The sequence below is a fragment of the Amblyomma americanum genome, chromosome 6 (assembly GCF_052857255.1).
Source record: "Amblyomma americanum isolate KBUSLIRL-KWMA chromosome 6, ASM5285725v1, whole genome shotgun sequence".
In the NCBI taxonomy this organism is placed as follows: domain Eukaryota; kingdom Metazoa; phylum Arthropoda; class Arachnida; order Ixodida; family Ixodidae; genus Amblyomma; species Amblyomma americanum.
This window is the reverse complement of record NC_135502.1, coordinates 36,633,902-36,661,863: the sequence shown is the minus strand read 5'-3', so window position 1 is coordinate 36,661,863 and position 27,962 is coordinate 36,633,902. Positions and strand designations below refer to the sequence as shown.

The 27,962-nt window shown below is 44.0% G+C and overlaps 1 protein-coding gene across 2 annotated transcripts; it reads left to right on the top strand.

The window, feature by feature from the left end:
- The first annotated feature begins 4 nt into the window (after positions 1-4).
- wit (kinase protein wishful thinking) lies at positions 5-27,953 on the top strand. 2 transcript variants are annotated; one of them, XR_013315643.1, is made up of 13 exons: positions 5-367; positions 4,330-4,506; positions 4,844-5,052; positions 6,724-6,889; positions 8,008-8,178; positions 10,372-10,541; positions 11,360-11,507; positions 12,161-12,297; positions 12,514-12,637; positions 13,760-14,076; positions 19,973-20,216; positions 20,582-21,309; positions 21,373-27,953. XR_013315643.1 is itself a non-coding variant. In XM_077669094.1 (12 exons), exons 1-12 carry the CDS (start codon positions 19-21, stop codon positions 21,106-21,108), a joined length of 2,739 nt encoding a protein of 912 aa, XP_077525220.1. In that variant the 5' UTR covers positions 5-18; the 3' UTR covers positions 21,109-27,953. The 2 variants fall into 2 exon arrangements, 1 of the variants encoding a protein (XP_077525220.1); XM_077669094.1 differs by having other exon boundaries at positions 20,582-27,953.
- Positions 27,954-27,962: the final 9 nt, after the last annotated feature.

Sequence of the window (27,962 nt, the reverse complement as noted above, 5' to 3'; positions counted from 1 at the left end):
GTTGCCGCGTCGCAGACAATGTGTGCGTACTCACGCCAGTCTTCAGTGCGGCTGCAGCCATCCAAAGCTGACACGGTGGGGCACAAAGACCACGAGTCTACCGACCAGGAAGACCATGACCCCAGGCGGAGCAGTGGGGGTGAACAGCAGCGACGCCAGCAGCAGCAACAACAGCAGCAACAGCAACAGCAGCAGCAGCAGCAGCAGCAGCAGCCCCAGCAACGTCAAGATCAAGATCAGAACCTGGACACAGGCGAACTGCTGGACTTCAACACAACTGAGCGGTGCCCGCGAGGATCCAACTTCTGCTACACCCTCTGGCAGGAGGACCCTACGAACAAGTCAGCAATGCTCATCCTGACCCAAGGTACACAGGGGAGCACTTTCGTTTGCATGCATGCTCTGAGCAGTGTGATGATGCCAACGAGGGTTATGCATGGGCACTGACAAGAACAAGTTGAGAAAAGAAGTGCTCCCTGTTTGTAACTGTACAGCGAGTTCATGTTTTGTAATGTGCAGCATGTCATTTTGTGAAAAACCCACCACAGCATAGAAAAATGATGTAGTTATGACATTAGACCTTCCTGTAATGCCATTATAGGTACCTCAGACCACCAGGTACAACCAGGTACCTCAGACGTGGAGAATTGTGTATTGGGAAAACCTGTTGTAGTTCCTGACATTTTAAGCCCAAGCAATTTTCAGAAAAAAAAAAGAAACATGCAAAGCCTGGGCATTGTTCAGTAATCAACTTCGTGTTATGATTTGTGAAAATAGATGAATTTACTCAAGAACATATCACGAGTGATGAGAACTGAAACCATCTGAGCTCATGCATTGTCCAGGATTCATTAAAAAGTGGTCTTCCTGAGTATTCATTTCGTGACTGCAAGTGGATGTGATTCTGCATAATTGCTGGTTCGGTAATCAAACTGTTGGCACTAATTGCTTTCAAAGTGCATATTCAAATCATTGAGCCACATATATATAGGGGGATGCTGTTATAATAATGCAAGGCAGGCAGGGACCTAGCTGCTGAAATTTCTCCTGGTTGGCATGCATTCAATGGTCCTTGAGGTTTAGCATGGATGCAGGAATGCTCCGAGTGCAGGTGGTCATGTATATAAGTGAAAACTTTTTAAATTGAGATATGATTTGGCCACCTGTTATGGCTTCTGTTTGAGTAAGCAGTGAATGTTATGTACATAGGGGTGGTCAGATACTTTACTTGGTGAAGAAGGGCCCCGAAAAAGCTTACTTTTTGCATATTTGATCAAAAAGTAGTATTTATGTATGATTTTTCTATTGTCATGAGAAAGCTCATAAACAAGGGATTTTGTACTTTGTAAATTGGCATTTTGTAAACTGGCACATGCGGCACGTTGAGCTCCTCTCAAAAATCTGTACTTAACAATGCTTCACAACCTTAGCAAAGGTTCACAATCTGTTTTACTGTCTGTTATGTTCTTGTCAGCTCAACTGCTTTTGTCGAATATTTGCTATGTAGCTCGCATGCATAACAACTGTCTCAAGCATTTGAATTTCAGTTCGTCTATAATGCAAAAATGCAACTGCATGACAAATGTGGTGCATTTTCAGCCCTACTGTATTCTTTCTGCCAGTACGAATTGCATGAGCATGCGTGTCTAGACTTTGTGGCTAAAAACCTCTCCTCTACTAATGTGCGTCAAGGGCATGGATAGGCAAGTGACATAGCAGCTATTCCAGCACTGAGAGAGGTGCGCTCATTTACTGAGGCTTTGGTACGTGCACAAGAACACCACTCACACAAAAAATTAACGACGCAATGCATTTCACAGCCTGAACAGTTTAGAAGTTTGGAAATTATTGAGGCTGGCAACATCAGAAAGAGGTAAGAGTGGCGGCCCACTAGTGTATTTTAAACTGATCTCTGTTGTTGCATCGTCAGAAACTCTTCAAGTATAGGCTCGTGAAATCGTCTGGACTCCTGGTGCTTGCAGTGGAGGGGTGGCCCAACACTACTTGTAAAGGGACCTGGCAGTCGAAGATTTTGCAAGCTTCAAGCACTTGGCAGAATACGTCCGCTCAAAACAACGTCCGGTTTGGTGACCCTTCACCATGGTTATATTATATGATGTTATAGTACTAAAGCCATAACATGCAAAAAGAAAATTAAATAAATTACAAAAAAAAACAACGCCGGGTTGTGGCGGCCACTTTTTGGGAGATTTGAGGTCGCGTCCATACAATCGGGAGACGTAATCAAAATTCGGGAGACTCCCGGACAATTAGGGAGAGTTGGCAAGTATGCTGCTGTTAATTCCTGCCCCAGCCGAAATACGCTTGCAAAATGACGTTGCTTGTTGTTTGTTAGTGGTGGTGCCTGCGGCCGCTACCTCGATTCAAGGTGCATGCTGGTGACTAACAGCTCCCGTGCTGCTTTTGGGCATGGTTATATTATATGATGTTATAGAACTAAAGCCATAACATGCAAAAAAATAAATAAAGTAGAAAAAAAAACGCTGGGCTGTGGCGGCCACTTTTCGGGAGATTTGAGGTCGCGTCCATACAATCGGGAGATGTAATCAAAATTTGGGAGACTCCCGGACAATTCGGGAGAGTTGGCAGGTATGCTGCTGTTAATTCCTGCCCCAGCCGAAATACGCCTGCAAAATGATGTTGCTTGTTTTATTCAGCAAGAATAGAAAACATAACCCGTGGTCCGTTCTCCTGAGCTGAAGTGTGTGATGCTGATGTCGTCCCTATCTTAGTAATGCTGTGGTTCATTGTGACTGTGAACTGAATCCACATCATCGACAAGGAATACACTATTGAGTCAGAATCAAATGCAAACACTTTTAAAGAACAGAGCACCATTTTACACTCCCAGAAAGCATTTTTACGTTTAGCTGTAGTGAGCATCCAATGTGGTTCACGTTTCTATGCAAAGGATCCTGCAAAGTTTATATTCACAAACATATTAAGCACCAGTCCCAGTCAAAACAAACCACTGGGAATTCCAATTGGAACCAAGTGATGTGGACACCATTGGATCGAGTTGGGTCTGAAACCAGTTGGAGTCTGTTGGTTTCACATCCAGTTGCAATGGTGTCCGAAAATCAGTTTGTTTCAATTGTATTCTTCCAGTACCATATGTGTTTTGCCTTTTGCGCCAACGTTTTTACCAAGAGAATTGAAATTATTGAGAATTCCACGCTTTTAGGGAGGTGAAACCAAACAAGCCTTAAAGCTGGAGCCTGTGGCACTTGTTCATTGAGTGAAATTGTTTAATTCATTCATGCATTTAATGATGGTGGAAGTGATTAAAGCAATTCAGCAGATTAAGCTGCTCATACCTTTTTTCCAAGAAACTAATTAGTTCACTTCTCTGTGTTTGCAGAGAGCAGTATCCAGATCCCAGTCAAGGCAGTCACTGGGTTCCAGTTGGACTTTCCAGTTGTGTATTTGGAATCAATTGGAACATTCAGTTGGACCTTCCAGTTCGCCCGCTTGTAATGCTCAAAGCATTCTAAATGGAGCTTTCAATGGGTTCCAAATACAAAATTGTGAATTTTTTAATTGCAAAGTCCAATTGGAACAAAATGTTTTGTATGCCCAGTTGCAATCTTAGGATCATTTGGATTACCCAATTGGGAGAGATGACACCAATTGGAATCTTAGGAACCAATTGGAATGTCTAATTGGAATTTATTAAAGTAGTTGGATAATCCAATTGGTCTAAACAATAGGATTGCTGTGTCCTGTTGAGTTCATTTGAATCCAATTGGATGTCTAGTTTGGTCCATTTGGTTCCATTTGGATCCAGTGGCTTTTTGACTGGAACGTGACACTATACACACTCAAACAGTGGTGCATATGAACTTCCGCTGGTATACCAGGGTACATGTTTTGGTCTGTATGAGGACTGTGCAGTTTGGACTGTCTGTCACAACAAAACAAATGTTATGTGCACTCTTTGTTTTTGTGTTGTGTGAATGGCCAACAGGTGATATTGATGTTAACTGCAGTGAAGTGTAATTATACACATTTTCAATACATTAGGACTGAAAGACCTAGTGTATTAAGAGTCTAATAAAGAGGAGAAAAAAAACTAGCAAGAAATTTGCTTTGGCCTCTGTGTGCGGCAGGAATGGAGAGGTGCGTTGCAGTTGGATGCACAAGTGCAAGACCCGTTAATTTCAGGCTCTGTGCCTGCAGGCTTCAGCAAAGTTCTGTGGCCTGTGAACTTCCATCTCTGATAGAAACAATTGAGCTACTTCAGTTGTTTTTGAGCCTAACTGCCAAGCTGTCATTGAAGGGCTGACAAATCTGTCATGTGCTCCACAGGCTGCTGGGGAACTTCGGGTGAAGTAGACTGTAAATCTTCCAGCTGCGTCTCTACCAAAAAGCCTTCCAAGGCACTGAACAACACAAAGTTCTGCTGCTGCCTGGGAGACTTCTGCAATGTCAACGTCACTGACGGCTATGTTCCCACCGATGACGACAGCACGGAAGCATACCTTCGTAAGTTTTGATTTTGTCACATACTCTCTGCACATGAACACACTGGATGCATAAAGTCATGGTTATTGCTGATCTATCAGTGACCAAAGACAAAGGTCCCAGGTGTAACCATTATCTTATAATTTGCCTCAATTCAGAAGTGCTGTTCTCTGTTATGTACTTCCATCACAGCTGGGATCAGCTGTTTTCACTTGCATACTTGACGCACTGTTCACTAGTCCGGTCTCCAGTCGAGACTAGTATATTTCGAGGTGGAACTAGTTGACACTGGCTGAAACCAATCAAATTCTCAGTCAAGTGTATCCTCACCTGTGTCACGGCGCTTACATCTTTGCAGCCGAGCAGTACCGTGCTGAGCAGGGAAGCCAGACGGTGTTGGCAGTAGTGGTTGTGTGTTTGCTGCTGTTTGCATTCACGGTCGGTGTGGTGTGGATCTACTTGCGCCGCATGTCACCAAAGCCCAAGCCAGGTCTCGACTCGGCTCACCTCATGGACGCTCCGCAGCTGCAGTCACCCTTGCTCGACCTGGACAGCCTCAAAATACAGGCACGTTGTGGACTGCTGGACAATAACTGTTAGCCATGGAACAAAAATACATTGGAGAGAAGACGCTGCTAGTGGTTGCGTGGACCACAACTGTTTTTGTGCATTTTGTCACACCTTAATTACCTGTGCTAACTTCTACCCTGACATAGTTCACAATTTTTAGCATGCACAGGCATCCTAAATTTTTGAGTGCAGGTTCAATTTGCGCCAAGTGTGCCGCAGGGAACTATGGGCTTTTCTACACTTAATGCGTGTGCCAGCTAAAAGATACTGAATCCCACCAAAACTTGTGTGCCTGATTAGTTAATCCAAAACCATACATTTAATCAATGTGCCAGCGTATATGTTAATCCAGATGCCACCTTGGATAATCTGAGTTCCATCCAGTTTAATCCAAGTGGAAGCATAATAAATGCAAATTCCAGTGTTTTTAATCCACGTGCCCACCAATTTAATCCATGTGCGGGAAACACACACAGCAGGTGATTTGAGTATAGTGGGTCTAAATGCCATGAATTATTAAGTGGGACTTGGCTGATTTTTACGAAGATGTGCCATCTATGTGGCACCGGCGCATAGTATAATTCTTTATTGTTGCATTGCTTATTGTATCTTGACAAAGGTGACAGGTGTTAGAAAATGTAGAATCTTCGTGCACTTGCTTACAGGCTTGAAGCACAGCCAAGAAAAAAAAAATGACTGTTGGTTCAACAGTTAGAAACATTCGATTATTTAAGTCGTGCTGTGCATAAAAAAGCTGGCCCTTGTAATAAAATTGCAGCCAGTGCAGAATCTTGTATTTGTCATGTTCCAAATCAGAGTTGTCACCACTTGTAGAAATGAGGCAGGGAGAGTAATGCAGTGCGCAATCATGGTGAATTGGCTTGTAGAAGCTGAGCAAGTTTCCTGACTGAGTGCTACCTGATAAACATATATAGAGAAAACTAAGCATGGGTGCAACAGTTTTAATTCACTCTAACCCAGGGGAGGAAAACAGTGACAGGCTGCCCAGTGCCATATTTAACTGTATGTAGTGTGGCCATGATTGTAACGTGAGGGTTGCTCAGTTCATGTTATTCAACAATACTGATTTAATCGTTATGCAAGAGGCAGCTTTTAAAAAACTTGTATTGATTTGAGTAAATATGGTATTGTGTGCTTATTGGCAGTGCTGAGTTTGCAAGTGCCATTTGGGCAATGAAGGATGCAATCATAGACACGTGAGCATCCAGAGCTCTCCTTTGCTAAATTGTCATATGTGTCCATTGTCGCTACAGGCATGAAGGTAACTAGCTCCGTATGCAACTGCACAGTTTTTAAGCATGTCTTTGCACAGAGTGTGCTGGTATGAAAGCAAAATTATGGCAATCGAGAGAGATACTTCTTTTTTTAGTGCAGCAGAGCATGAATTTTCGCTTTTGCAGGAGAAAGTTAGCATCTCACTGCACACAACAAGTGTAAAGAAAGACATGAGCTATTGCCACTTTTGACAAGCATGGGCCAACACCAACAAATTTACGTCACAGTTATTTAACATGGAAGACAGTTCAGCACTGACTCAATGCAAGAATACACATGCTGTCTGCTTTAGGGTTTTTTTGCTGCCTTTTTAAAGCTGACATGCTTGGCCTCATGTGGACTCTGTGTCCTCTTACATGATCTTTTGTGTAGGAGACCATTGGGAAGGGGCGGTATGGCTGTGTGTGCAAAGGCTCTCTGAATGACTGCACTGTGGCCGTGAAGATCTTTGCCCAGCACCACCACCATTACTATGCCAATGAGAAGGACATCTACAAGCTTTTCCATGGGGACCTCCCATTTCTTCCGAGGTTGATAGGTGAGCCAAGGAGCAGACTTTAAAAATTCATGTTGTTATGGTGCAGCTTTAGACAGCACAAATTTGGCAATATTCAAGAGAACCTTCCGAAAGCAGCGTGCACAATGTCTTGCATAGCTGAGGCTGACAGAATTGCTGCTGGATATTATATCAGCCATTTATTGTCTCTTTATACTTTAAATGGAAATTGTGAAAAACACGAGCTCATGATCACACAAGATTGTGCTCCGCTTGTCTTAGTATGCTAAGACAGGCATGCTAAGACAAGGTCACATTCTTGCAGTAGTATCCATGGTTTGGTTGAAGTTGAGTGCCTGGCAAACTTAAAAGTTGATCCAAGCGCAGCATTTTACTTGAACTGTAGCTGTTTTCAATCACCTACCTGGGTAGACAATACATTTGTCCTTGTTCATCCGCAAAGAGGTGACATGCATTGCGAACTGATATAGGACAGTAAACAGGCTATTCATAATGCCCTGATTTTATGTTCTCACGGCTAGAGCCTTTATTTTTGGTGCAGTTTGGGTTCATGTGCTTTCATACTGAAAGGCATCTTTAACCTTGACTGCTGCAGTTAAGAAAACATAATTAAAACAGAATTTTTACCTGGGTGTGAGATGCACTTTTCTTGAACTGCAGACTATCAAAAAGAAAAATTTGTAAATCTACCTTCTACTGATTACTGCATGTTGAACTTCGTGATGCATCCTGCCAATGATATGTCCATAGAAGCAGACTTTATTAACAGAATAGCAGAGCGGAGAAAAAGAGCGGCATGACCTAGCAGAGCGGAAGATGACCAAAGCAGGGATAAAAGGCGTCAAAAAGAAACAGCGCGACTTTTGACAGAGACGAAAGGAAAGACACACGGGGACAGGCGCTGTCCTCATGTATAAAAGATGTATGTAAAAGAAAGATAAAAGATGTATGTGTACATTCCATATTAGTATATACAGATAAAAAAATATTCACAGTTATATGGCAGTGACATTCTCGTGCATATTGTAAGGTGTTTGGCTTGTGCTCTTGTCAGCATAGGTTTTCTCCTTACATATATACTCCTGACCTGATTTTCGGAGTCACTTTTGTGAGCAAGAATTTCTTCTGTTGCACCACAGGTGCTGATGAGCGCACATTTCCTGATGGGAGACGCGAGTGGCTGCTTGTTCTGACACACGTCCCCAAGGGCTGCTTGCAAGAGCAGCTCCGCAAGACCACCGTGGACTGGTCTAGCTTGTGCCGCATGGCTCAGTCCATCACCAGGGCTCTGGCATTCCTACACACAGAAGGTAAGTCGTGTATAGAGCGTCAGTCGGTAATAAAGGGGTCATTAGGGCTGGACAAACAATGGGATATGCAAAAGAAGAAGACAGCATCCACAATTAGTCATTCTAGCCACTCTGTTCACTCAAAGTCCCGCCATTGGTCAGAATTTATATTTTCTCTGAGAGTATATAACGAGTCTTTCTATACTTGAAAGACTGTGGTTTAACTGCTATGTATTTACTAAGAAACTAGCAATCTTTTTGCATTATTGCATTGATATGATTATATTATTCATTACTGGTAATGAGCAAAAGCTTGTTAATTCGACCACCTTTAATTAGGAAGTCCGAATGATTCGAACTGCTGGCTCAGTCCCGGCCAACACCCATTTAAGTCTATGGCATTGGATGCTCGTTAATTCAGATGCTACGGGTCTCGGACCGGTTAATTCGAACGGTCTCCCTAAGCTGTCGTGGTGGCTCAGTGATTATGGCACTGGACTGCTGACCTGGAAGACGTAGGTTCGATCCTGGTCACGGCGGTCACATTTTGTTGGAGGCGAAATGCTAGAGGCCCATGTACTGTACGATGTCAGTGCATGTTAAAGAACCCCAGGTGGTCTAAATTATCCGGACGCCTCCACTATGGCATTCCTTATAGCCCGAGTTTGTTTGGGATGTTAAACCGTACATTACATAAACGAAACCAAACCGAACAGGCTCCCAGAGTGTCCAGGTGTGACCGGCACGGCAAAATATCTTTGAAATAGCCTATACTCAAAACCTGAATTCCAAGTTGCAGAGATGCCTGCGCCAATGGGGGAAAGAAAACTCAGGAGAGGTCCTTGCTTATCAGAGCTACACGCCAGAAAGTTTGCCGGACACCACACGCTTTCGTAAGGACTACTGGGACTCCTTGGCCACCAGCACAGCCACTAGTAACGCTGGGCGCAATGGCTTCCTCTGCCGCATTGTCTACTGTGCATGTGCAAGCGCGCTGAGACGGCGGCCAAGTAGTGGGGCGCAGGGGGGAGCCGGCATCAAAAAATGTGACGTAACTGCCTCTCCTGAGTCCTTTCCTTCCTCCATGCTTGCACACTTCTAACGTGCGCGAGACGGCAAGTGTGACAACTAATGGGAAGGTCTGTATCCGAGAACTGTCCGACCGCTTAGCTCCAGTTTCGCTTTTCCGAGCTTTTGGCCACATGGTAGCGGTGGCGGCTCGAGTAGCCAGCATAAGCCAGCCAACCTAACCCAGCTGAGCACCGTTTTGGACGCTGGCTGCGTGTCATAGATGTTTCCTTCTCCCCACCACCCCTCTCTTTTTCTTTTTTCCTCGCCGCTTTGGTTTCGCTTCTGTCCAGCACGCTGAAACTGTGGGCTAGCCACATGCCATTCGCCGTTTGTTTAGTGAAGCCTCTTCACACATGACGACGGTAACACTTGTGATGGGTTTGACGCGCTAGCGGTGGAGTGCCACCGCATCGCACCGTGAAGGCGTTCTGCTTCGATGGTCCCGACAGTATGCACACAATAAAGCATTGACGGAAACATGAAAAATAGTCGTTGCTGTGCTGTTATCCAAGAATCAGGCAACCATTGCCCAGTCCTTCCCAAAGAAATTGCCATGATATAAGCAGTTCTTAAAAGGTTTTTCGGAGTCGTTCGATAATTCAAACAATTTCCTCGGTTCCTTGAAGTTCGAATTAATGAGCTTTTACTATACTTTGAATGGTTTTAAAATTTATTATTTGCATGAGGTCTGCAAATATTTCTGTGCCTGTACGCACTGTAATGTTCCATCCACATTGTCTTCGTCATATTTTTTTGCATGGATCCAGGAATAGGCCCTGGCTACTGATTTGATTAACTTCGCGTATAAATGCTGAATGAATAAATATGTACATTTGTCAAAAAATAGCTTTTCCAGAGTTGAGGGCCACATTATTTCTTTTAATGCGTGAAGTGCATTATCTCGACTTTCCTGTGTCCAGCCTCTTGGTGACCGGTGTTCCGGTGTCCTCTCTCCTGTGTCCACTCATTTTTATTAATCAGTCCATCCACACAAGTGGACTTGTCCGTGACCCACCAAAATGACTCCTTAGCAAAAGAATTAAGTGCAGGAGAGTGTAAGCAGCTAAGCAATACTGTCACTGCTGGGTGCTGATTGCAGTGAGTTGCTGTAATGGGTGCATGATTTTTCATTTTGTCTTTCAGGACCTAATAAGCCCTGCATAGCCCATCGTGATCTCACTTCACAAAACATCTTGGTCAAGGATGATGGCAGCTGCATGCTGTGTGATTTTGGCTTTGCCATCCGAATCTCGGGCTCAAAGTATATCCAGAATGGCGAAGAACAGCATGCCGAAACCAACTCCCTGGCTGATGTAAGTGCATCGATGGCACTACTTATAGCTGCTGCTTCGAAGCCACTTCTTTCAGCTGCACAGCAGAAGCATCCGTGCCAGTGATTGATGCTGAGTAGTAGTAGTACTAATGAAAAGTTTATTAGTCACAAGCTACTGTTCTGAATTAGGGAAACGGAAATTAAGGTTGGGTGAGTGTTATCTGAGAGGCCAGTGAAGCTAGGTGCACCCAAGCGTGTATGTTGAATGCGTCACAATACGTAATCTTTTCTCTTCACTTCAATTTATTACTTTAATGACCATCCAATTCAGAGCAGTTGTGTGATGGAAATCATCCAGAAGAATAACAGGAGCTTTCATAATTATGACTTGTGGCCACTAAAACCACACCGTGTTGGTGCTGTGCTCTAGCAGAGAGACAATAATCCTTCGTTTCAGCCAGCTTTACCCATTGAAAGAGGCTGGCAGCACTGCCAACAACTGGAAACACTTCACCATTGAGCGATGCTAATTGTGGAAGAGTGCAAATGGTTCCGATTTTGCCTTCACCTGTTCCATCAGCCTTTTTCTATCTGCTAGAAGTTTTGAAGTGTGTAAGGAGTACTTTAAAAATTTGTGCTTCATTGAAATGGAAGGTGCCGCAGATTGCCTTTTACCAAGAAGTGGATGCACAATAATATAATTGGCTAGTTGCTGCATAGACATTTGTGTTGTTGATAGCTTTTCCAAGGTATTCCGGTCAAGGTTAGGTTGCTTTAATAAAATACAAATAAAGAAAAGTCACACTGAGTACTACTACTTGGCCTTGTTTCTAACCTGCACTCCACCACTTTGCCAAGGTTGGAACACTGAGGTACATGGCACCAGAGGTGCTTGAAGGTGCTGTCAACCTGAGGGACTGTGAATCGTCACTCAAGCAAGTGGACGTCTATGCACTTGGTTTGGTTCTGTGGGAAATAGCCACCCGCTGCTCCGACCTCTATCAGGGTAACTAAATATAGAAGCTACTTGTGGTTATTTTTTATGTGTGCATGTGTTACACTTTCTTCCCAGTCATTATGCTTTCCCAAACATCGCGTTGAATTTGTGTGGGCATCATTGGTTCTTTCATTTGTTTTTGTGGACTCTCAATTCAATGCAATGAAAGGTGTTGCCTTTGCTTGTTCCATGATGAATCAGCTGCTTTTGGCTTTATTTTTCTGCAGCGGTTTTGCTCCATACTTTAGTTGTGCGTATGAAATTGTGGCAAGTTTAGTGTATGGCACCTTTAGGCATGAAGAAAGAAAGATACCTTGTACTGAGCCCTCCATATGTTTTTGTTATTATTTACACCTAGTTGGGACAGCTTGCAGACTTAGAGCTAATAGGCGGAAATTTAGTTTGTTCCACATAATGTGCTACTGTAGCTTTGTATCTTGGGACCCTTTGTGTCACTGGGAGCAGTTCGTGTGAGCTTGAATTTAGTGCCCAGGTGTACACTGTCGGTCATGTGATGAAGAACATATTCAGTGCTTTTCATTACTGTGATGTTTCAAAACTGAGCATGGAAATGTTCACTCTTGCATGTGATACTTTCCCAGTGCATGCGCATCCATGGTGCAGTTCCAGTCGTCAACCTTTGTCCCACCTTGCTACTGTAGGGATGAGTGTTCCTGACTACAAGATGCCATTTGAGGCCGAGGTGGGGACGCACCCGAGCACAGATCAGATGCAGGTGCTGGTTGCCAGGCACAAGGCACGGCCACTCTTTCCTGACATCTGGAAAGACAGCAATCCGGTAAGAGCATGTAAAAACATGTGGTTCTTGGCATTTATGGTTAGTATGTGCAGTGTAATGTCTTAAAGCCGCATGAGGCTATGAGGGACACTGTTGTGGAGGGCCACGGATTAATTTGGACCATTTTTTTGCGAAGAGTGGCAATGAGAAAATGCACTGCCAGCAGTGTGATCACTTGGTTTGTACATTCTATGCACCACTGTCGCAAATACGCAGGCTGTGCGTGCTCTCAAGGAAACAATAGAAGACTGTTGGGACCAAGATGCAGAAGCTCGGCTGACAGCAGTTTGTGTGGAAGAGCGCCTCATTGAACTTCCTGTTCTATGGGAGAGACACAAAGGTAATTGTGGTACCCAGCTTTTGGAGTCATGCGGGATGTTTGTAAAGCTGTGTTTAAAACTGCATGTTTAAAACTTTCTGGCATTTTTAAAACCGCCAATGTGCCACCCCGCATAGGGACTGGAATTTAGAGTGAAAAGCATTTACAGGATATTTCACACAACTTGGGGCAAGGCTTAAAGGAAAGTGGTGTGTCACAGATGCTTGAAACCAGTGACATACTGTTTGTTTGCTGTCGTGTGGTGCGACTTGGAGTATATTTTGAATTCTGCCTAAATGTTAATTGGGTAAGATTTATTGTGTAAAATTTGTATTCATTTTATGGCTAAGTGCTTTTCGTTAAGTTGTAGAGGAAGTTCAGAAACAGCCGATGCAGTTTTTTCTAGCAACATAACTTCTTCGTGTTTTTTCTGGCTATTAAAGAAAGCACGCAAATTATGGGAAAAAAAAATGTGACTGCTCTTGCACTGGCGTATTGTTGCACTCCCAAACAAGCTTTCTACGAACAAAGTGTCCATGCTGACTGTGCCTAGTGATCCCCCAGTGATCACTTCAACAGGCTGCAGAGTGATAAAAAATGAAAGAAAAGATAAGAAGGCTATCTTGATATATGCGACTTCACTTCTTCCTTTCCATTTTTAGCTTTGTCTGTGCGATGAAATAAAAAAAGCTTTATCACAAATGTCTATTAGTGGCCTGCCTATCACTTATCAGAGACAGCAGAGCACGCAGAGCATGCTGGCACACTTTCAGGTGATGCTGAAAGTGGAATTGGCCTCTCACTTCAGTACGCTTAACATGCACTCTTCATTTATTCAAAGCATGGTTGAGGGTGGTAGATTATTACAACAGTGCAAAAGCAGCGGTACATGTTACTTTTACAACTCTGTCATAATTATAATCTGGCTTAATTAAGCAATTAGGCACAATTTAAGAAATATTCCGAGTTGCGCCACATGGTGTGCACAGCTTTTTTTAAAGCCTTAGCTCAAATTACGTGAGCACCCTGTTGTCATCATTACATTCGGAAGTAAATATTTCGGGTGGTAAATAGTGTGCATGTGTCGTTTTTTGCAAGTGTGGAGCTGTTGCCTCAGGTGTCCGTGTGGGTGTGCATTCGCAGCGGGTCTGAGCGTAGCAGGAGTGAGCCCGACCATCAATGCCACGTGGCCCCAGCAGCCGCGGGGGCCTCCCCTGTGCTTGCTGGGGGGCAGCGGGGGCCTCTCCGGGCTGGCTGTGACACAGAGGGACGCCGAGCAGAGTGAAAATACGGCCGAGACGCTGCTCTCGCCCAGCCTTTCCTCAGACGGGGGCGGCGGCGGTCAGCCCAAGAACAGCATCACAAACAATGTGGTGCACCTACCCAGCATGCCCTTGCAGCCACACCAAGGCAGGAACCCGTGCCTCGAGCGAAACCTCATGATGGAGCCTGCCGAGGAGGTATGCACACCTGCTGCGCATAGGTTCGAGTGCCGGCACAGGGTGTCAGTGCTGAAATTGATGGGCTGCAACAATACAACGCAGCAAGGTGCTAGAAAGTAGTCTGGATGATGGCCCATTTGCAGACAGAGACGAAGGTGCAGCTACGAAAAGAATTAAGCTTGGCTAAGCATTGCTTCTGCTGAATTGTATTGATTGCTCATTTCACACATTTGTAAAAATCACACATTTGTGTCATTTTCTTTAACAAGCATTAATTGTGTGCAGCAGCTTGATTCTTTCACTGTCTTGGTGGTGGTACTGCTTGTCTTTGTGAAAGGCAGCCACAGTTATTATGCAACAGCATATACAGCTTGTTCGGTTGAAAAGCTGTCGGTGTAGTCGTATAGTGGGCACTGTGTGTCGGAAATAATCGGCGGCTGTGTAAAAAAAAATATATATATCATGGTAATTTGTGGTCCTAGTGACTGATGATTGATTGGTGTGTGATAGGCAATGAAGAGCGAATGAAATCATTGTAATTAATTGACTAATTAAATAAATTAAAAAAGGGGGTTCAAAGGTGTTAAAATGCTCAGATTGGAAAAACTAATGCTTGATGATGGTAATTAAGAAAGTTTAAAGTGTGTAATTGATCAGTTAAGTAATTGAAACAATTGGGAAAAAGATGGTGTTCCGTGGACTCCCTGGAAGCGTTGCAACACGCTGTCACGTCCACTCTTAAAGGCGAAGCTTAAGCGTTCTCCAATTTTTCTTTTTTTGTTGTCTTGTCACTTGCTCCTGCTTTGTATTGGTAACGAGTGTGCGGTAACATTTATTGGTTGCCCGTTTTCATACCGTGTATATCTCGGTCTATTTTTCTCTCGCATATAATGTAACACTGTGGAGATGATATTGCTTTGCTTTCCCGATAAGACATTTGCTAGATAGGAGTCTTATGTGAATCGTACATGTTGCTTTGCTATAGTCCAATCAAGCTGCTATTAACCTCGAAGAATTTCCTGAATGTGGCTGCATCTGTGAAACGCTAAGCAGTAAATCCTCGGGAGAAAATTTCTGGTGGCTGCTTTGGTATCTGACAGAGCTTTTTTTTTTTCGCTTTACTTTGCACTGTTAGCACTGTAGCTCCAAAGACATAGGCAGTGTCACAGGAGGGTGCTAGTGATGGCCAAGGCATCTGCAACAACAGACCCAGTTATGAGAATGAACACAGAAGGGTGCTGAATTCATGACAGGACAGAAGGGCAAAGAAAAAACCGGAGGACGCTTAAGCTTCGTCTTTAAGATTGGGACTCGACAGCATGTTGCAGCGCTGCCAAGGAGTTCATGGAACGCCATCGCTCGTTTGGCACAACACCTTGCCCGAAAACACTCGGAGTCTCTAAAACTCAGATGCTGCTCCACACTAGCACTCGTAGATGACTGCAGTTTTATCACACCTGTTCAGAAACGAACGACACTCCGATGCAGAAAGGTCACCTTCGCGCACGCCATCTGCAGGGCCAGCGCCGTGCATGGCGAATGGGGGTTTCAGTGGATCCCATACAGTGGTGCTACGACTGCACAGCAAGCCTAGATGAAATTCACTGGAAACGCATGGTACTCGCTTAATTCCGACATCTGTAATTTACATGCTCATAATTACTCATGTAGGCCTCAGTACAGATCTCGAAGATACTTTTCTAAAAAACCCGTGCATTCACTAGACACGCCTTTATTCATGTCCAAACGTCGAACCGTCGTGGTGGAGTGGAAGCATCCCCGTCTCGAACGCCAAAGGCCCTGGTTCGATTCCCAGCCTTGACCCAGGTTTTTTATTCATTGAGTGTGTGTGCCCTCTGATTTTTACGCAACCCCCGAATATTACTGACGCGCGATGCCAACAACTACTACTACTATGGCGACGGCTTTTCGACCGAATGAGCTGTATATGCTGTCGTGGAAAAAATTTGTTGGCATGGGAACCACATGCGTGGCAGTGCTCTGTTAATGCAGCCCCTCCTAGCATATATATTGATGGTCGAGGGCATGAAAGTTTATGTGAAATAGTGGCTTTGATAGCGAAAGATTGGCACCCCTTGAATTTTGTTGTTTTATTTGTATCTGTATTTATTTTGGTAGAAAACAACAGACCCAGTTATGAGAATGAACACAGAATGGTGGGTATACATCATTAACAAGAAAGGTTGCATGAGGAACATTCTACCAAGGTAGACGAGGCAAAAGGCATTTTAAATATGCCTGACAAGGCCACTGAAGAAATGAGTAGAGGAATAACATTGTACCTTTCATCACGCGCAGAAAACAAAGTATTTAAGTAATGTGATCAGGACATTATATAAACTCAAACCATAAGTACTACAGAATTTAAGAGAATTTTTCTCCAAACAAAGATTACATCGCATGATCAGTTAAATTATTAGGGTATCAAAAGGCAAAAAGAAACAACAGTTGCATAGTTATATGACAGTGACATAAGAAGAAATGCGGTAGTGCAAACAAAACACTAACATCAATGAGATAACAGTTGAAGAGACAGGTCATTTTAGTTCATCCAGAAGTATAGTTTTTACCTGTGCTTTATAAGTACATGCTGACTCTGCATCCACTGCAGTGTCAATAAGTTCTGAAAATAAATTCAAAAGCACAGGGATCTGGTAGTCGAATGATTGTGACCCATAAGAAGTTTTAACTTTTTTCTTTAAAAATCAATTTTCCCTAAAATTATAGCTGTATTCTGGGTGCCGGTACATCCCAAGAAACGAGTTTAGATAATTTTTATATGCATGAATGTGTTCAGTGTCAGGTGCTGTAAAAATATACTGGTAATTGTAAGTATTCATTTTTTAAGAACAGTGGAGGTGTATGTTCTCGTATTGATGCATCTTCTATGAATCGGATGGATTTTTTTTTTTTGTAGAATATGGAGACGTTCCAAATTATGTTTAGTAGTGGTGCCCCAAATTAGTGTGCAGCATTGTAATCTTGAGTTAATCATGGTATAATAAAGCTGGTACCTGAACCACACTGGGAGCATAAACTTGAATCTATTTAGCATTTCAATAGTTTTCACTAGGTTCCTATTTAAATAATTTGTGTGCTGTGTCCCATTCAAGTTCTCGTGAAAATGTACACCCATAAATTTTTGAGTGGTCACATGATTTGACATTTGCCCCTCGATGTCTAAGTTGAGATTAGTGTCAACTGCTTTATTCTTAGACTGAAAGGTAATGTAATTTGTTTTGTCTTGTTGAGTGTTAGTTGAGGGTGTTGTAACCACGTCGATAATTCTTCGAGCCATGTATTAGCATTTCTCATTAGGGTGATGAGATCACTGCCTTAAAAAACACATTATTATTGTCAGCATACAACACTATTTTGAGGACTTGGGGTATTAATACAATATCATTAATATATAAAAGAAATAGAAGAGGACCAAAGAAGGAGTCTTGGTGTACACCTTTTTTTAATTACCACTTATATTGATTTAATGATATGAATACTAACGAGCTGGAAGTGGTTATATAGGTAACTTTTTACCAAATCAGGAGCTTTGCCGCAGATTCCATAATTGTAAAACTATTAAATGATATACCATGTTTAATGGAATCAAATGCCTTCCTGATATCCAGGAATATACCAAGAGTACACAGCTGTTCTCTATGTTTGTTATAATTTTTTTCTTTATATTCAGTAGTGCTGATTCAATGAATTTTCCTTTTTTGGAAACCATATTGTTAGTTCGCAATTATACCCTTAGTGCACAAAAACAACTGCTGATTCCACTGTTGATGGTTTGTTCTGACATCTTTGCAAAAACTGGAACACGATATGGGGCGGTAGTTGCCAAGATTGTTCTTTGCACCACTCTTATGTATTGTGCACATTCGGATGATCTTCATTTCATCAGGGAATGACCCATGATGTATTATGCAGTTGCAGATATGAGAAAATGGCAGGCTCAAAATGTCGCATGATCCTTTCACCGTATGTACCGCAGTATTGTCGTGACCACATGCACAAGTGTCTCTGAGCCTTTTGGTAACTGATTCGATTTCACTTCGCATGGTTGGGGACAAAAAAAATTCTAAGGACAATTATGATACTCCCTAATGCGAAATTTGAGCACAGGTCTGTCTGCTCGGAGGCGCGAACGGCAGGGTCCTCTCAGCGGCGGTGCTGAGCCTCTGCTCGGGCAGCTTGTTTAGTAGCAGCGGCAGCCAAAGCATTTCCACCAGTTGCATTGCTTATTCTTTAGAAATAACTGGCTGAGACTATTAAGGTGAAAGCCTTGCTTGCCCCATTGAGCAAAAACCCGTCTGTGGGAGTGACAACGCTCGATGGTACCAGTAATGACCTGGGGCCTGTCTACTTCCTTCGACGAAGCCTGAGCAAGAACCGCGTAACGGCATGAAACACGCTCACATGCTCTTAAACGGGCTCTAATAACGTTGTGGTATGCCTGGGGTGGTAAAACAATCCGCTTCACAAATATTGTCCAGGAAAATCTTTTTAAATGTGCTCTGTAGAAGCTGAGTTACCTGTAGTCAAAATTTGAATTCCAGCATGTTCGCGCCTTTCCCTCTCCTCTCGTCACTTTTCGCACTCTGGAAGGTCGGTGCTCCTGCGCCAGCCCCACCTCTGGGGGCAAAGCTTCCTGACTCGTCAGAGCTACGTGACTTTTTGGCCGCGGCCATGGCAGCTGCCTGACGTCTGAACAATAGCCATCTCTCAACTTGTATGCACAGGTGCGAGTGACGGAGGAGGGTGCGAATATGAAAAAGTCGCCGAGAAGGGCTTGCCAACTTTCGTGCTTGATTGTGGGCTCTCTGCTGCGTGTAGAGGTGTATCACTTGGCTCAGGTGTTCATAACAACACAATGCAGTGATTGAGCGAGTTGATGTGCTCTCCTTGAAAGGTATTTCAGAGCCCCTTTAAATAGCCAACTCCGAAATTGCTACAAGTGGGCAGCTGCGCTGAGAGTGGGAGGAGGCGCCACAGCACACATTAAGCTGTCTCTCTATCCCTGTGTGTTGAGAGGGCTCAAACCTCCTCGAACGTCTGTGCACGCGCGCCGCCTCACCATGGTCGCGGAAGGAGGAGGGCTGGGACCCTGCGCTGGAATGTGCCAGCAGAAGAGAGCGCCTCCTGCATTCCCCTCGCACCCCTCTTCTCCCCTTGCGCTCCATTACGCCTTCGATGCCAACGCGGCTCGACCCACGAACTGGTGCCTAGGAGCTGCGCTCTAAAATGTGGAACTAGTTTCTTTCTTAGTTATGTAACTTTTAGATGAACAGTGCTGCATGCTCTGTAATACACCAGGTGTTAGGAAATGACTATTAAGTTTGTCTGCCAGTGAAGGACCTGAGTAGGTTCTGCCATCAATGATTAGTTGCTGGACAACAGAGATTAGTTTAGTTTAGTTTATAGGGGTTTAACGTCCCAAAGCGACTCAGGCTATGAGGGACACTGTAGTGAAGGGCTCCGGAAATTTCTACCACCTGGGGTTCTTTAGCGTGCACTGACATCGCACATTACATGGGCCTCTAGGATTTTGCCTCCATCGAAATTCGACCGCCGCGGCCGGAATCGAACCCGCATCTTTCGGGTCAGCAGCCGAGCTCCATAACCACTGAGCCACCGTGGCAGCTGCTGGACAACAGAATCTTGATTTTTACAAACCAAAGAGTGCATAAGTGCCCATGTTTTTTTCAGACAGTTATATGTTGCTGTGAACTTGTTCATGTAGTACGATGTATGGGAACTTATTCCTTATAAGTGAAGCAGGTTATTTGTTTAGTTCATTCTGTAGTTAGACTGTAGTCAGACTTAACTGCATTATGTAGCTGTAAAACTCTGGTCATCTGTGTACACCCCCGCTGGTTATCTTTCCCAGGTGGCCATCAGCGGTAACACTCTGCTCGAGCAGGACGCAGTTGGCCGTGGTAAAGGGCTGCCCCCTTACACGCGGCTCAACGAGATGTCCACAACGCCCATCTCTGCTTCGGCTGAAGACAACAGTGTGGCGCTGGCTCTTGGAGATCTGCTGGGGGGATCCACACGCACCTGCCACCCAATCCCTTATGTGCAGAATGCAGTGCATGTCTCTACTGTCATACCCAAGCAGCCAAACCTACCAGGTAGGTTTGACTACAAGCACCTGTGAAGAAAAATAGCTTCACTTGTTTAGAAGGTGGGCATGTTGCTTTTTCTCGGTTGCATTTGGCAGTGCTAAGGGAGCTTTACCTTTGGCCTTTTCTTGTATAGCTGCAAGCAGCCTTTACTAGTCGGCAGACAACATTAGGCTTCAGCACATCTAAATACACTGAATGAACAAACTGAATGTGGTCAAATAGCCAAGTAAAGATGATTGAATCAATTTTTTGGTTTGAACTAATGGTGCCACAAACTGTAACTTGAAGTAGTGCTTTGTTCGACTGAATTTTTGTGTGAGCAGAAAGCTCCTTCTTGGAAGGTGACCATATACCACACCTTGTTGGTGCAGGTAATGGACACAAACTGCCAGCCACTGCCAAGAAGCCCCCGGAAAAGAACCATGCCTTTGGAAGCATATTCCGAAAAAGCAACAACAAGACTCCTAATGATGCCAGTGTCGACCGACCGCGACGGCGCGCTTTGCGACGACTGTTTGGGCGCCGTTCGTGGGACAGCCCGGCACCAGCGGCGGCAAACCAAGACCAAGGTGGCAGTTGTGCACTCACCGAGACACGAAGTACTGCCATCTGGATAGAGAAGCTGCCGGTCAACACAGAGGTGCAGATGGTGGATGGGGGCTGCCGGGTCAGGCCTGTGTCTGCAGACGCTGAGACGTCTCCGCTCCTGCAGAGCAAGGACATCAACGACAACTGCAGAGACGGCGAGGAGGAGGGCAGGCTCCCGAGACCCACCACGCTGCCTCTGCGGACGCACCTGCAGCCCAAGGGAGGTGACCATCCACCGTCACTGCTGCTGACAGCCAGCGAGCAGGCTGTGGCAGCCTTGCAGCAGCAGGCAGGCACAAGGGAAGCCTGACCGCTGGCACCGTGCAACCACCATCGCTCATTTCATATGTCCAACGCCTTGCATCGCCCACTGGCACCAAGCTGCGGGGTTACTAAACCCATGGCAACTGCACAACTGATGACAGAATTCTTACCACATAAGCTGCAGAAGACTGTGTGCAGCAACATTCTCCTCATCTTTCTTTCTGTCAGCTGCTGTGGCACTCAAACAGTTTGCGCAAAGCACTCGGCACTAAATTATTTTCCTCTTGTTGACTGTCACAGATTTGACCAGCTTTCTCATGCCACAGCAGCTTTTTAAGAGGCTTTTTTCAGATTTTGTTTCATAGTAATTGAGAAGATCAGGACAGTGCAGCCATAGCATGAATATGGTGTAATACCTGGCTTTGCCTGAAACTCACTGTTTTATGCCTTGAGGTGAGATTACAGGGTAGAGATGGTGAGGAGGGGTTAGGAGTGGTCTTTCACAATGGCCACATCTGAACACTCTATTCGTGGCCCTGGGTTAGCACTTGAGATGTGCTGGATGTGTATGCTAAAGCCTGGAGCCTCACCCATCACCATGTGGCTCCGAGTCCAGCCTTCTCTTTGCCACAGACCTGCAGTGATGCAGTCATGGGGTAAACTTGGAAAAAGTGAGTGGGATTGAGAACAGCTATGGAACACGCATTTGAAATGTGGGCTACTCTTTTTCTCCTTCTCTGTGGCAAAAGTCCGATGTTTAAAAAAAAAAATGAGCTGTCAGCTGAAAAGGCACTGCCATACTTGTAGAGAGCTTAACTCTCACCTATGTCTCATGCAATTTTCAGCTTTCAACATGTTAAGGTGGCTGCACATGTCACCTGCTTCTCAGCTGCACATGTCTCTGCAAGTCATCACATGTCAGCAGGACATGTCACCTGCTTTAAGTTGTCAGCGGCTAGTGCTGGACCCTGGTCTGGTTGGCCAAGGACAGCCCCCAGTTGCTAGTACAAGTTGGTGATATGAGGCTGTTGGCAGACATGTCAGTCTCATACGAGTTATCAAGGCATGAGTAATACGCCATTGATGTTGTTACTTTTTAAAGACACTATTGCCATAAAGACGCACAGTTATTTTTGGTTATGAATTCTAGCTTTGCCCAGAGATTCTTCTTCAAGAACTGACTGTTTTATGTATAGGTATTGGGCCTGCTGTTACGGCTTTGGCTTGAGCAGACTGCTAGACAGCAGTGCAGAAGTGTTCTGTGTTGTTTGCCATATGTGCAGCTCTTTCTGTGCTAATTTCGATTCACCATCATCGTCACAACAGCCTAAACCCCCTCTTTCTTTGACAATATGAGCTACCTAGCTAAGCGCACAATTTGTATAGCGTTTTGTCCTTTTACTAACATAGCGTCAAGATTTTGTTAATTTTCATAGCTGTTTGAATCAGCATGCAAAGCAGGTAAATGGGCTAAATGTGCAAATACTACTGGTCAAATGGTTCTGTTGCTGAACTGCTGTTTTGCTCACTATGTCGGCACCCTTTGCGCTAACATTTTGTGGGGCATGTCTTTGAGTCCGAAATCATTTCAAACACATGTGCATTGCACAGCTGAGAACCTGAGAGGAAAAAAAATAGGCCATGGATTTTTTTATATTTTTGCCTTCAGGAGCTGTGACCATTGTCAAAGTCAGCTGATTGACTCGTGTGCTTTGATATGGGCATAACAACAGTGCAAGATAGGCATATCTTGGAACAGTGTTGTCTGGAATTTGGCTTCATCAGCCAGGAAGCTGCAAAACATAGCTCAGGAAGCTTGCGTGCTACAATGCCTGAACAGGTGAAAGCTTCAGTGACCATTAATTTTTACCCGAATTCTGCGTAGATGTATGTATATATGCATATATATATATATATATAAAATGTAAGCACATATTATATATAGCGTAATGACCAGTGTTGCATATGCCTGTCTGCAACAGCAGGTTTGTTTATTAGCAACCTAGTGGAATGCAAGTGAAAAAAGGATCAGTTTATATATTTAGTTTCTAATTTGGTGGGGCATCCCCCACTAATACGCATGTACAAACTTAAATCTTTCTTCACTTCTTCTCAAAAGCACAAGTTGTCACGAAAATTTGTTAGACTGCAAACAGAGAATGCAAGGGGTTATCTTTATGGTTGGCTACAGATGACAACAATCATCTGCAGTAAATGTGCTGTGCAGTTGAAGCTTTCATCCACTACTCAGGAAATCATTGAAATTGTCAGCACCATGAAGCAGGCAGGCTCAAAAAAGAAATATGCCCACGATTAATTAACCAATACCCTGAGAGAAACATTGCACAGTGGTGTGGGTCAGTCACCTGTGCATATTGTTATTTCGCTTGCCTATTCATACTCTGTTGTGCAATTTACCTGGGTTGTAGTCTGCATGCTTGTGGCTAGAAGCTTTTTTTTTTTTCATTTTAGGAATCTCTGTCTTTCTGTCAGCAGGTAGCACAAGCATGCATACTGACTGTTGGCGTGTTTGTATGAAGGTTCTTCTGGTTTGGTTGTGTACGGTATACTCTTCATCACTCTGAGCAGGGAAGGTTCCTAGTACTTTCAGCCTGAAAGGAGCATTCAAGTTACCAGTGATCAAAGTGATCTCTGCGTCCACAGGGCACTTTTCCTGGTCATGTCATCAACATTGCTGTGCTGTCCGTCTTGTGCTAGTTTGTGTACGCTGAACGAAGCCAACGCCGATGATCCGTAAAACTCTGGAAGCAGTTCCTGGTTGGCGTTTCGGTCATGATAGAAGCGGCATCGTACGTTTTTTGTCTTGTACATAGCTGTGTGAAACCAGAAAAGAAAAAAGGTTAAAAATGGGGGAAAAAAAAACAAGCCTTTGGTTCTCAAATCTTCCTGAATGGTTAAACAGCAGAGAAGGGTTGATCTAAAACAGGAAGAAAGTCTTGAAGCTGTGATAACTGTGTGATGAGGTTTTCTTGTTTTGAGTAAAGTGCCGACACCAGCAAGAGATCGCATGTGGCGGAAGAGTCCTCATCAGCGGAATGCCATCGGTTATGCTATGAGGTTGGCGCCATCCAGGGAAGAGAAGATGCGTTGCTACCAGGTGGTGCATACTTCCTGGCACTGTCATTGCAACAGGGTCTACTGTACAGAAGGCTTGCCTTATGAAAAGCATGCGTGTGTGTGTGTGTGTGCACCAAGGATACTGCCACAGCTGTGTTGTTGTTTGTGGAGAGGTTGTGTGACTGTCCCGAGTGCAAGTCGATCCAGGTGCAGGAAAGTGGCGATGTCACCCACTGCCTGTTCCTAAAGTATCATTTCGTGAGAAAGAACGAGCTCCAGGAGTTACTAATTGCGCAGCTTCTTCAGTGGATTAGTGAACAGATGCCTTGAACTCTTGGAAATTTTTTATTGTCAACACGACCTGAAGAAGTATAAGTGCTCATTATGTTCTAGCCTCAAATTTATGCAACTTTCTAGATGCTGCTGCTCATTGCATTATGCACTTGCATTTTCTGCATGCTTTGCTCAGAAGTACTCTTAGCACCAAAAGTTTGTGGGATGCCAGGTCTAGTGAGAAGTGCACATCCTGGAATGGACGGGTGCATTACATGAGCTGATCATACAAGTGCTGAGAGGACAGCTGCTTCCGAAGGTAGCTCAATAGAACTTTCACAGTGCCCGCAAACTTTTAGCTTCAGTAGTAATTCTGAGTGGAGGGTGCATAACGTTGAAACAAAAAGAAAGATGAAACCTTGGAAGTTTGCAGAACACACAAGTTCGTGTGCACCAGGGCCTTTTCAAGAGAGCAATGCAGTCTGTGCCATTAACAGAAAAAGGGATGACTTGCTTTTGAGCTATGATTTAGGATTCCTAGTTAGGCGAGAGGCATTGCTCATAGATGCTGTGTCAGTTGTCGCAAACTAGCTGCTTTGAGCATATCTGCTTTTCACGCGTCCATTATCCATGTGAATTCATTATACATTTGTTTTGGCCTTTGGTTGGTCTGTGCTTGTTCGATAAATTTGACATTGTGATGGGCTGCAAGTCATATTATTGATACAACTTGTGGTGCACCGAGGAACACTGAAGGCATTTTGGGAAGCCAAATTTCCAGTAAGAAATGCATCGTGACCAAGACTGTTTGCACATATATGGAATGTTCTGAAACCATGCCTACATGAAAGAACGCTTGCGAGAGGCCTGTCCCATTCTGTAATTGCTGGTTTGGAACTAGCGTGTGCATACACTGAAGGAGTTATTAGTTCTCAAATGATTCTGCTCTATTATCTTGCTAAAAAAATAATTTACTATCTCATGAATTTGCTGCAGCTTGCTCATTATGCCATAAATTTGATCCAAGACCCGTCCATTAGGGGTTTTGTTTGTTCTTCTGCAGCTATTCTCGCATGAGGCTGCTAAAACTGTTGCTTGCAAAGCTGTGCAATAACACTGATTGGAAAACAGTGTTTGAATACTTCATTTTTAAGGCTCATTTCTCAGCAGTAAAAGTTTACACTTTAATAAATATATGAAGCACGCCAGCACAATGTGTGCAGTGTGTAAATTAAGTCAAGCTTTCTGGAAGACTTGCAGATACCTTGAGCAAACAAATTGCTGCTGCCAATTATTCTTGAGAAATGTTCTTGTCCGAATGTAATATCAGACATGCTAAAGTTCTTACTTTGGCTGACTGGAAGGCAGTGCTGGTCATCACAGGAGTTTGTAGTTATTGCCAATTAGTGAAGGTTGTCATCATTCTTCATGTGGCATCATTTTTTAAGGCTTGTGGATGTAGTACGACCACAGTCATCTAAAACATGAGAAGTGATTGCAGGTTTAGACTGTTTGTGTTCAGCAGAGCTTCCGGTGAAAAATAACTGCAGTGAGACGGAATCAGATAGTATGACTTCCCTCTTGTCAGATTACAGGTACATATGTTTGAACTAGGAATTCTTGATTGCAAACAGTTTGGCTTGTGCTGCGAAGTTTTTGAGGGGCAGCCCATGAGGAGTGAGCCTTGAAACCCATTACCTATTCAGCCGCAAATTTATTTGTAAAAAGGTGGAATGGAATGCGATGCATCACTGTGACGTGGCTTGGCTCGTTTCTTTGTTTCCTACCTGTGCATCCCGTTTTCTTCATAACTGCATTTTTCCGAGTCACTTGCTACAATGTGATCACAGAAATACATTCAGTTAATGGTGAATCCCAGTCGGTTGTTTGAAGCATTCGTTGCTCTGAACCCACAGAGACACATGAAATCCACTTAAGTGTTGCAAAATTTATATAGATAATTTCAATAAAAGACGTGCGCATGCCAGTGAGGGTGATCTGCAACAGAGCTGGTTGCCCCGAATTGACTATTGGAATGCAGGAACTGAATCGGAGTCAGGCATTAAAGCGCGCTTTTTGGTTTGCGGAGCGAAAAGAAGAAAGAAAATGTGCTTCAGATCGCCGATTAGAATTCGCCAAGAGTCATTCGACATGGTAGATTTGTCGTGTGAATCCGCTGCATGTTGTTAGGCATCCATTGCATGTTGCTTCATGCAGGCTGCTTTTATACAAACTCAACAACCAGTTGCATGCGAATGCGCCATTTTTTCTGTACTATGCCAGCTTTCGCTCGCTGCACAAACTAATATTGGCTGGTATGGGTCGATGCTTTGGCAAGACTAAAGTTCCCATTTCGGAAGTAAAAGGTTATCAATCAACTGATCATTCATTTCGGAGAACGGTCGATAATTTACCAATAAGTTCTGCCACAAAACATGATAATATGGTAGTGTGAGGCGGCCGTGAATGCATTGCTTGCTGCCAACAGGTTTTTCAGGAGCTAACGTAATCATCACCACAGCTGTACAGAAAGGAGCAAGTCAGTGCTAGGTTGAAGCTGCACCAGTAATGGACAGCAGTTGTTGCTCTGGTACCAAGACTGACCTCAAGACCAGCTTTGTCATTCTGTTACAGCCAGAGAGCTCAGTGACCAAAGCGAAGGGGGGCAGTTGCTCACAGAAAGAAAAAGCCATAGCACGAGTTCTTGCACCAACGTTTTTGTGATGATCATATGTGTTCAGAGCAATGATGAGTGATAAGCGAGTGTAGCCTCCGAAATCAACCTTACAACTACGTGTGCCTACTTGATGTAGCACCGAGTTGCCATGGTGGCTGTAGTCCATGAGTGCACACCGGGGGCTTTCGTGTTTTTGAGTGGCGACGCATCAAAGGATGGTACATTTCTAGTTTTGTGTGAGCTCCATAGACTAGACCAAAACAATGAGGGAATGAGTGTTTGAGGAATGGAGGAGTCATTTTTACAAAGCAAATGTAGATAGGCAAGTGAGAAAGGAAACAATCAATTGTGTGCATGCTTGAAGGTGTGAGGCATTGTTTGTTGAAGCAAAAGAGAGGAGTTTGGAGTGTTGTTGTTTGTGCGTGAATTGCCTGAGGATTCATTCAAAGGAGAGAGTTTATGTGTGTGTAGTAAAGAGTTTTTCCAGGACGTCTGTTGTCTTCTGTCTTTTGTTTCCTGTGGTTGAGACAGCAGTGTTTTCATGGACTCCAATATGCAGCATGCGTCAGACTGCCTTGTATTGCAACTTGATTGTTTTAGCAATTGTGCTTGCTATTGATAGAATGTCGATTACTTTGTTCATTTAGCACCAAACAAGCACTGATCAGCTGTGTAATCGTTAAAAACCAAGTACCAAAAATAAGCATTGCTGGCTGCGTGTGGAAAGATTATGAAATTTTTCTGCCATGCAGCCTCTCAGTAAATGAACTTGTGATTAGCTTTTATTTATATTTCACTTTCTGTCATAGTTAAGACATGCTGGTGCTGTTTTTTTGATCAATAAATTCTTTTTCATGTTTGAATGTTTGTGG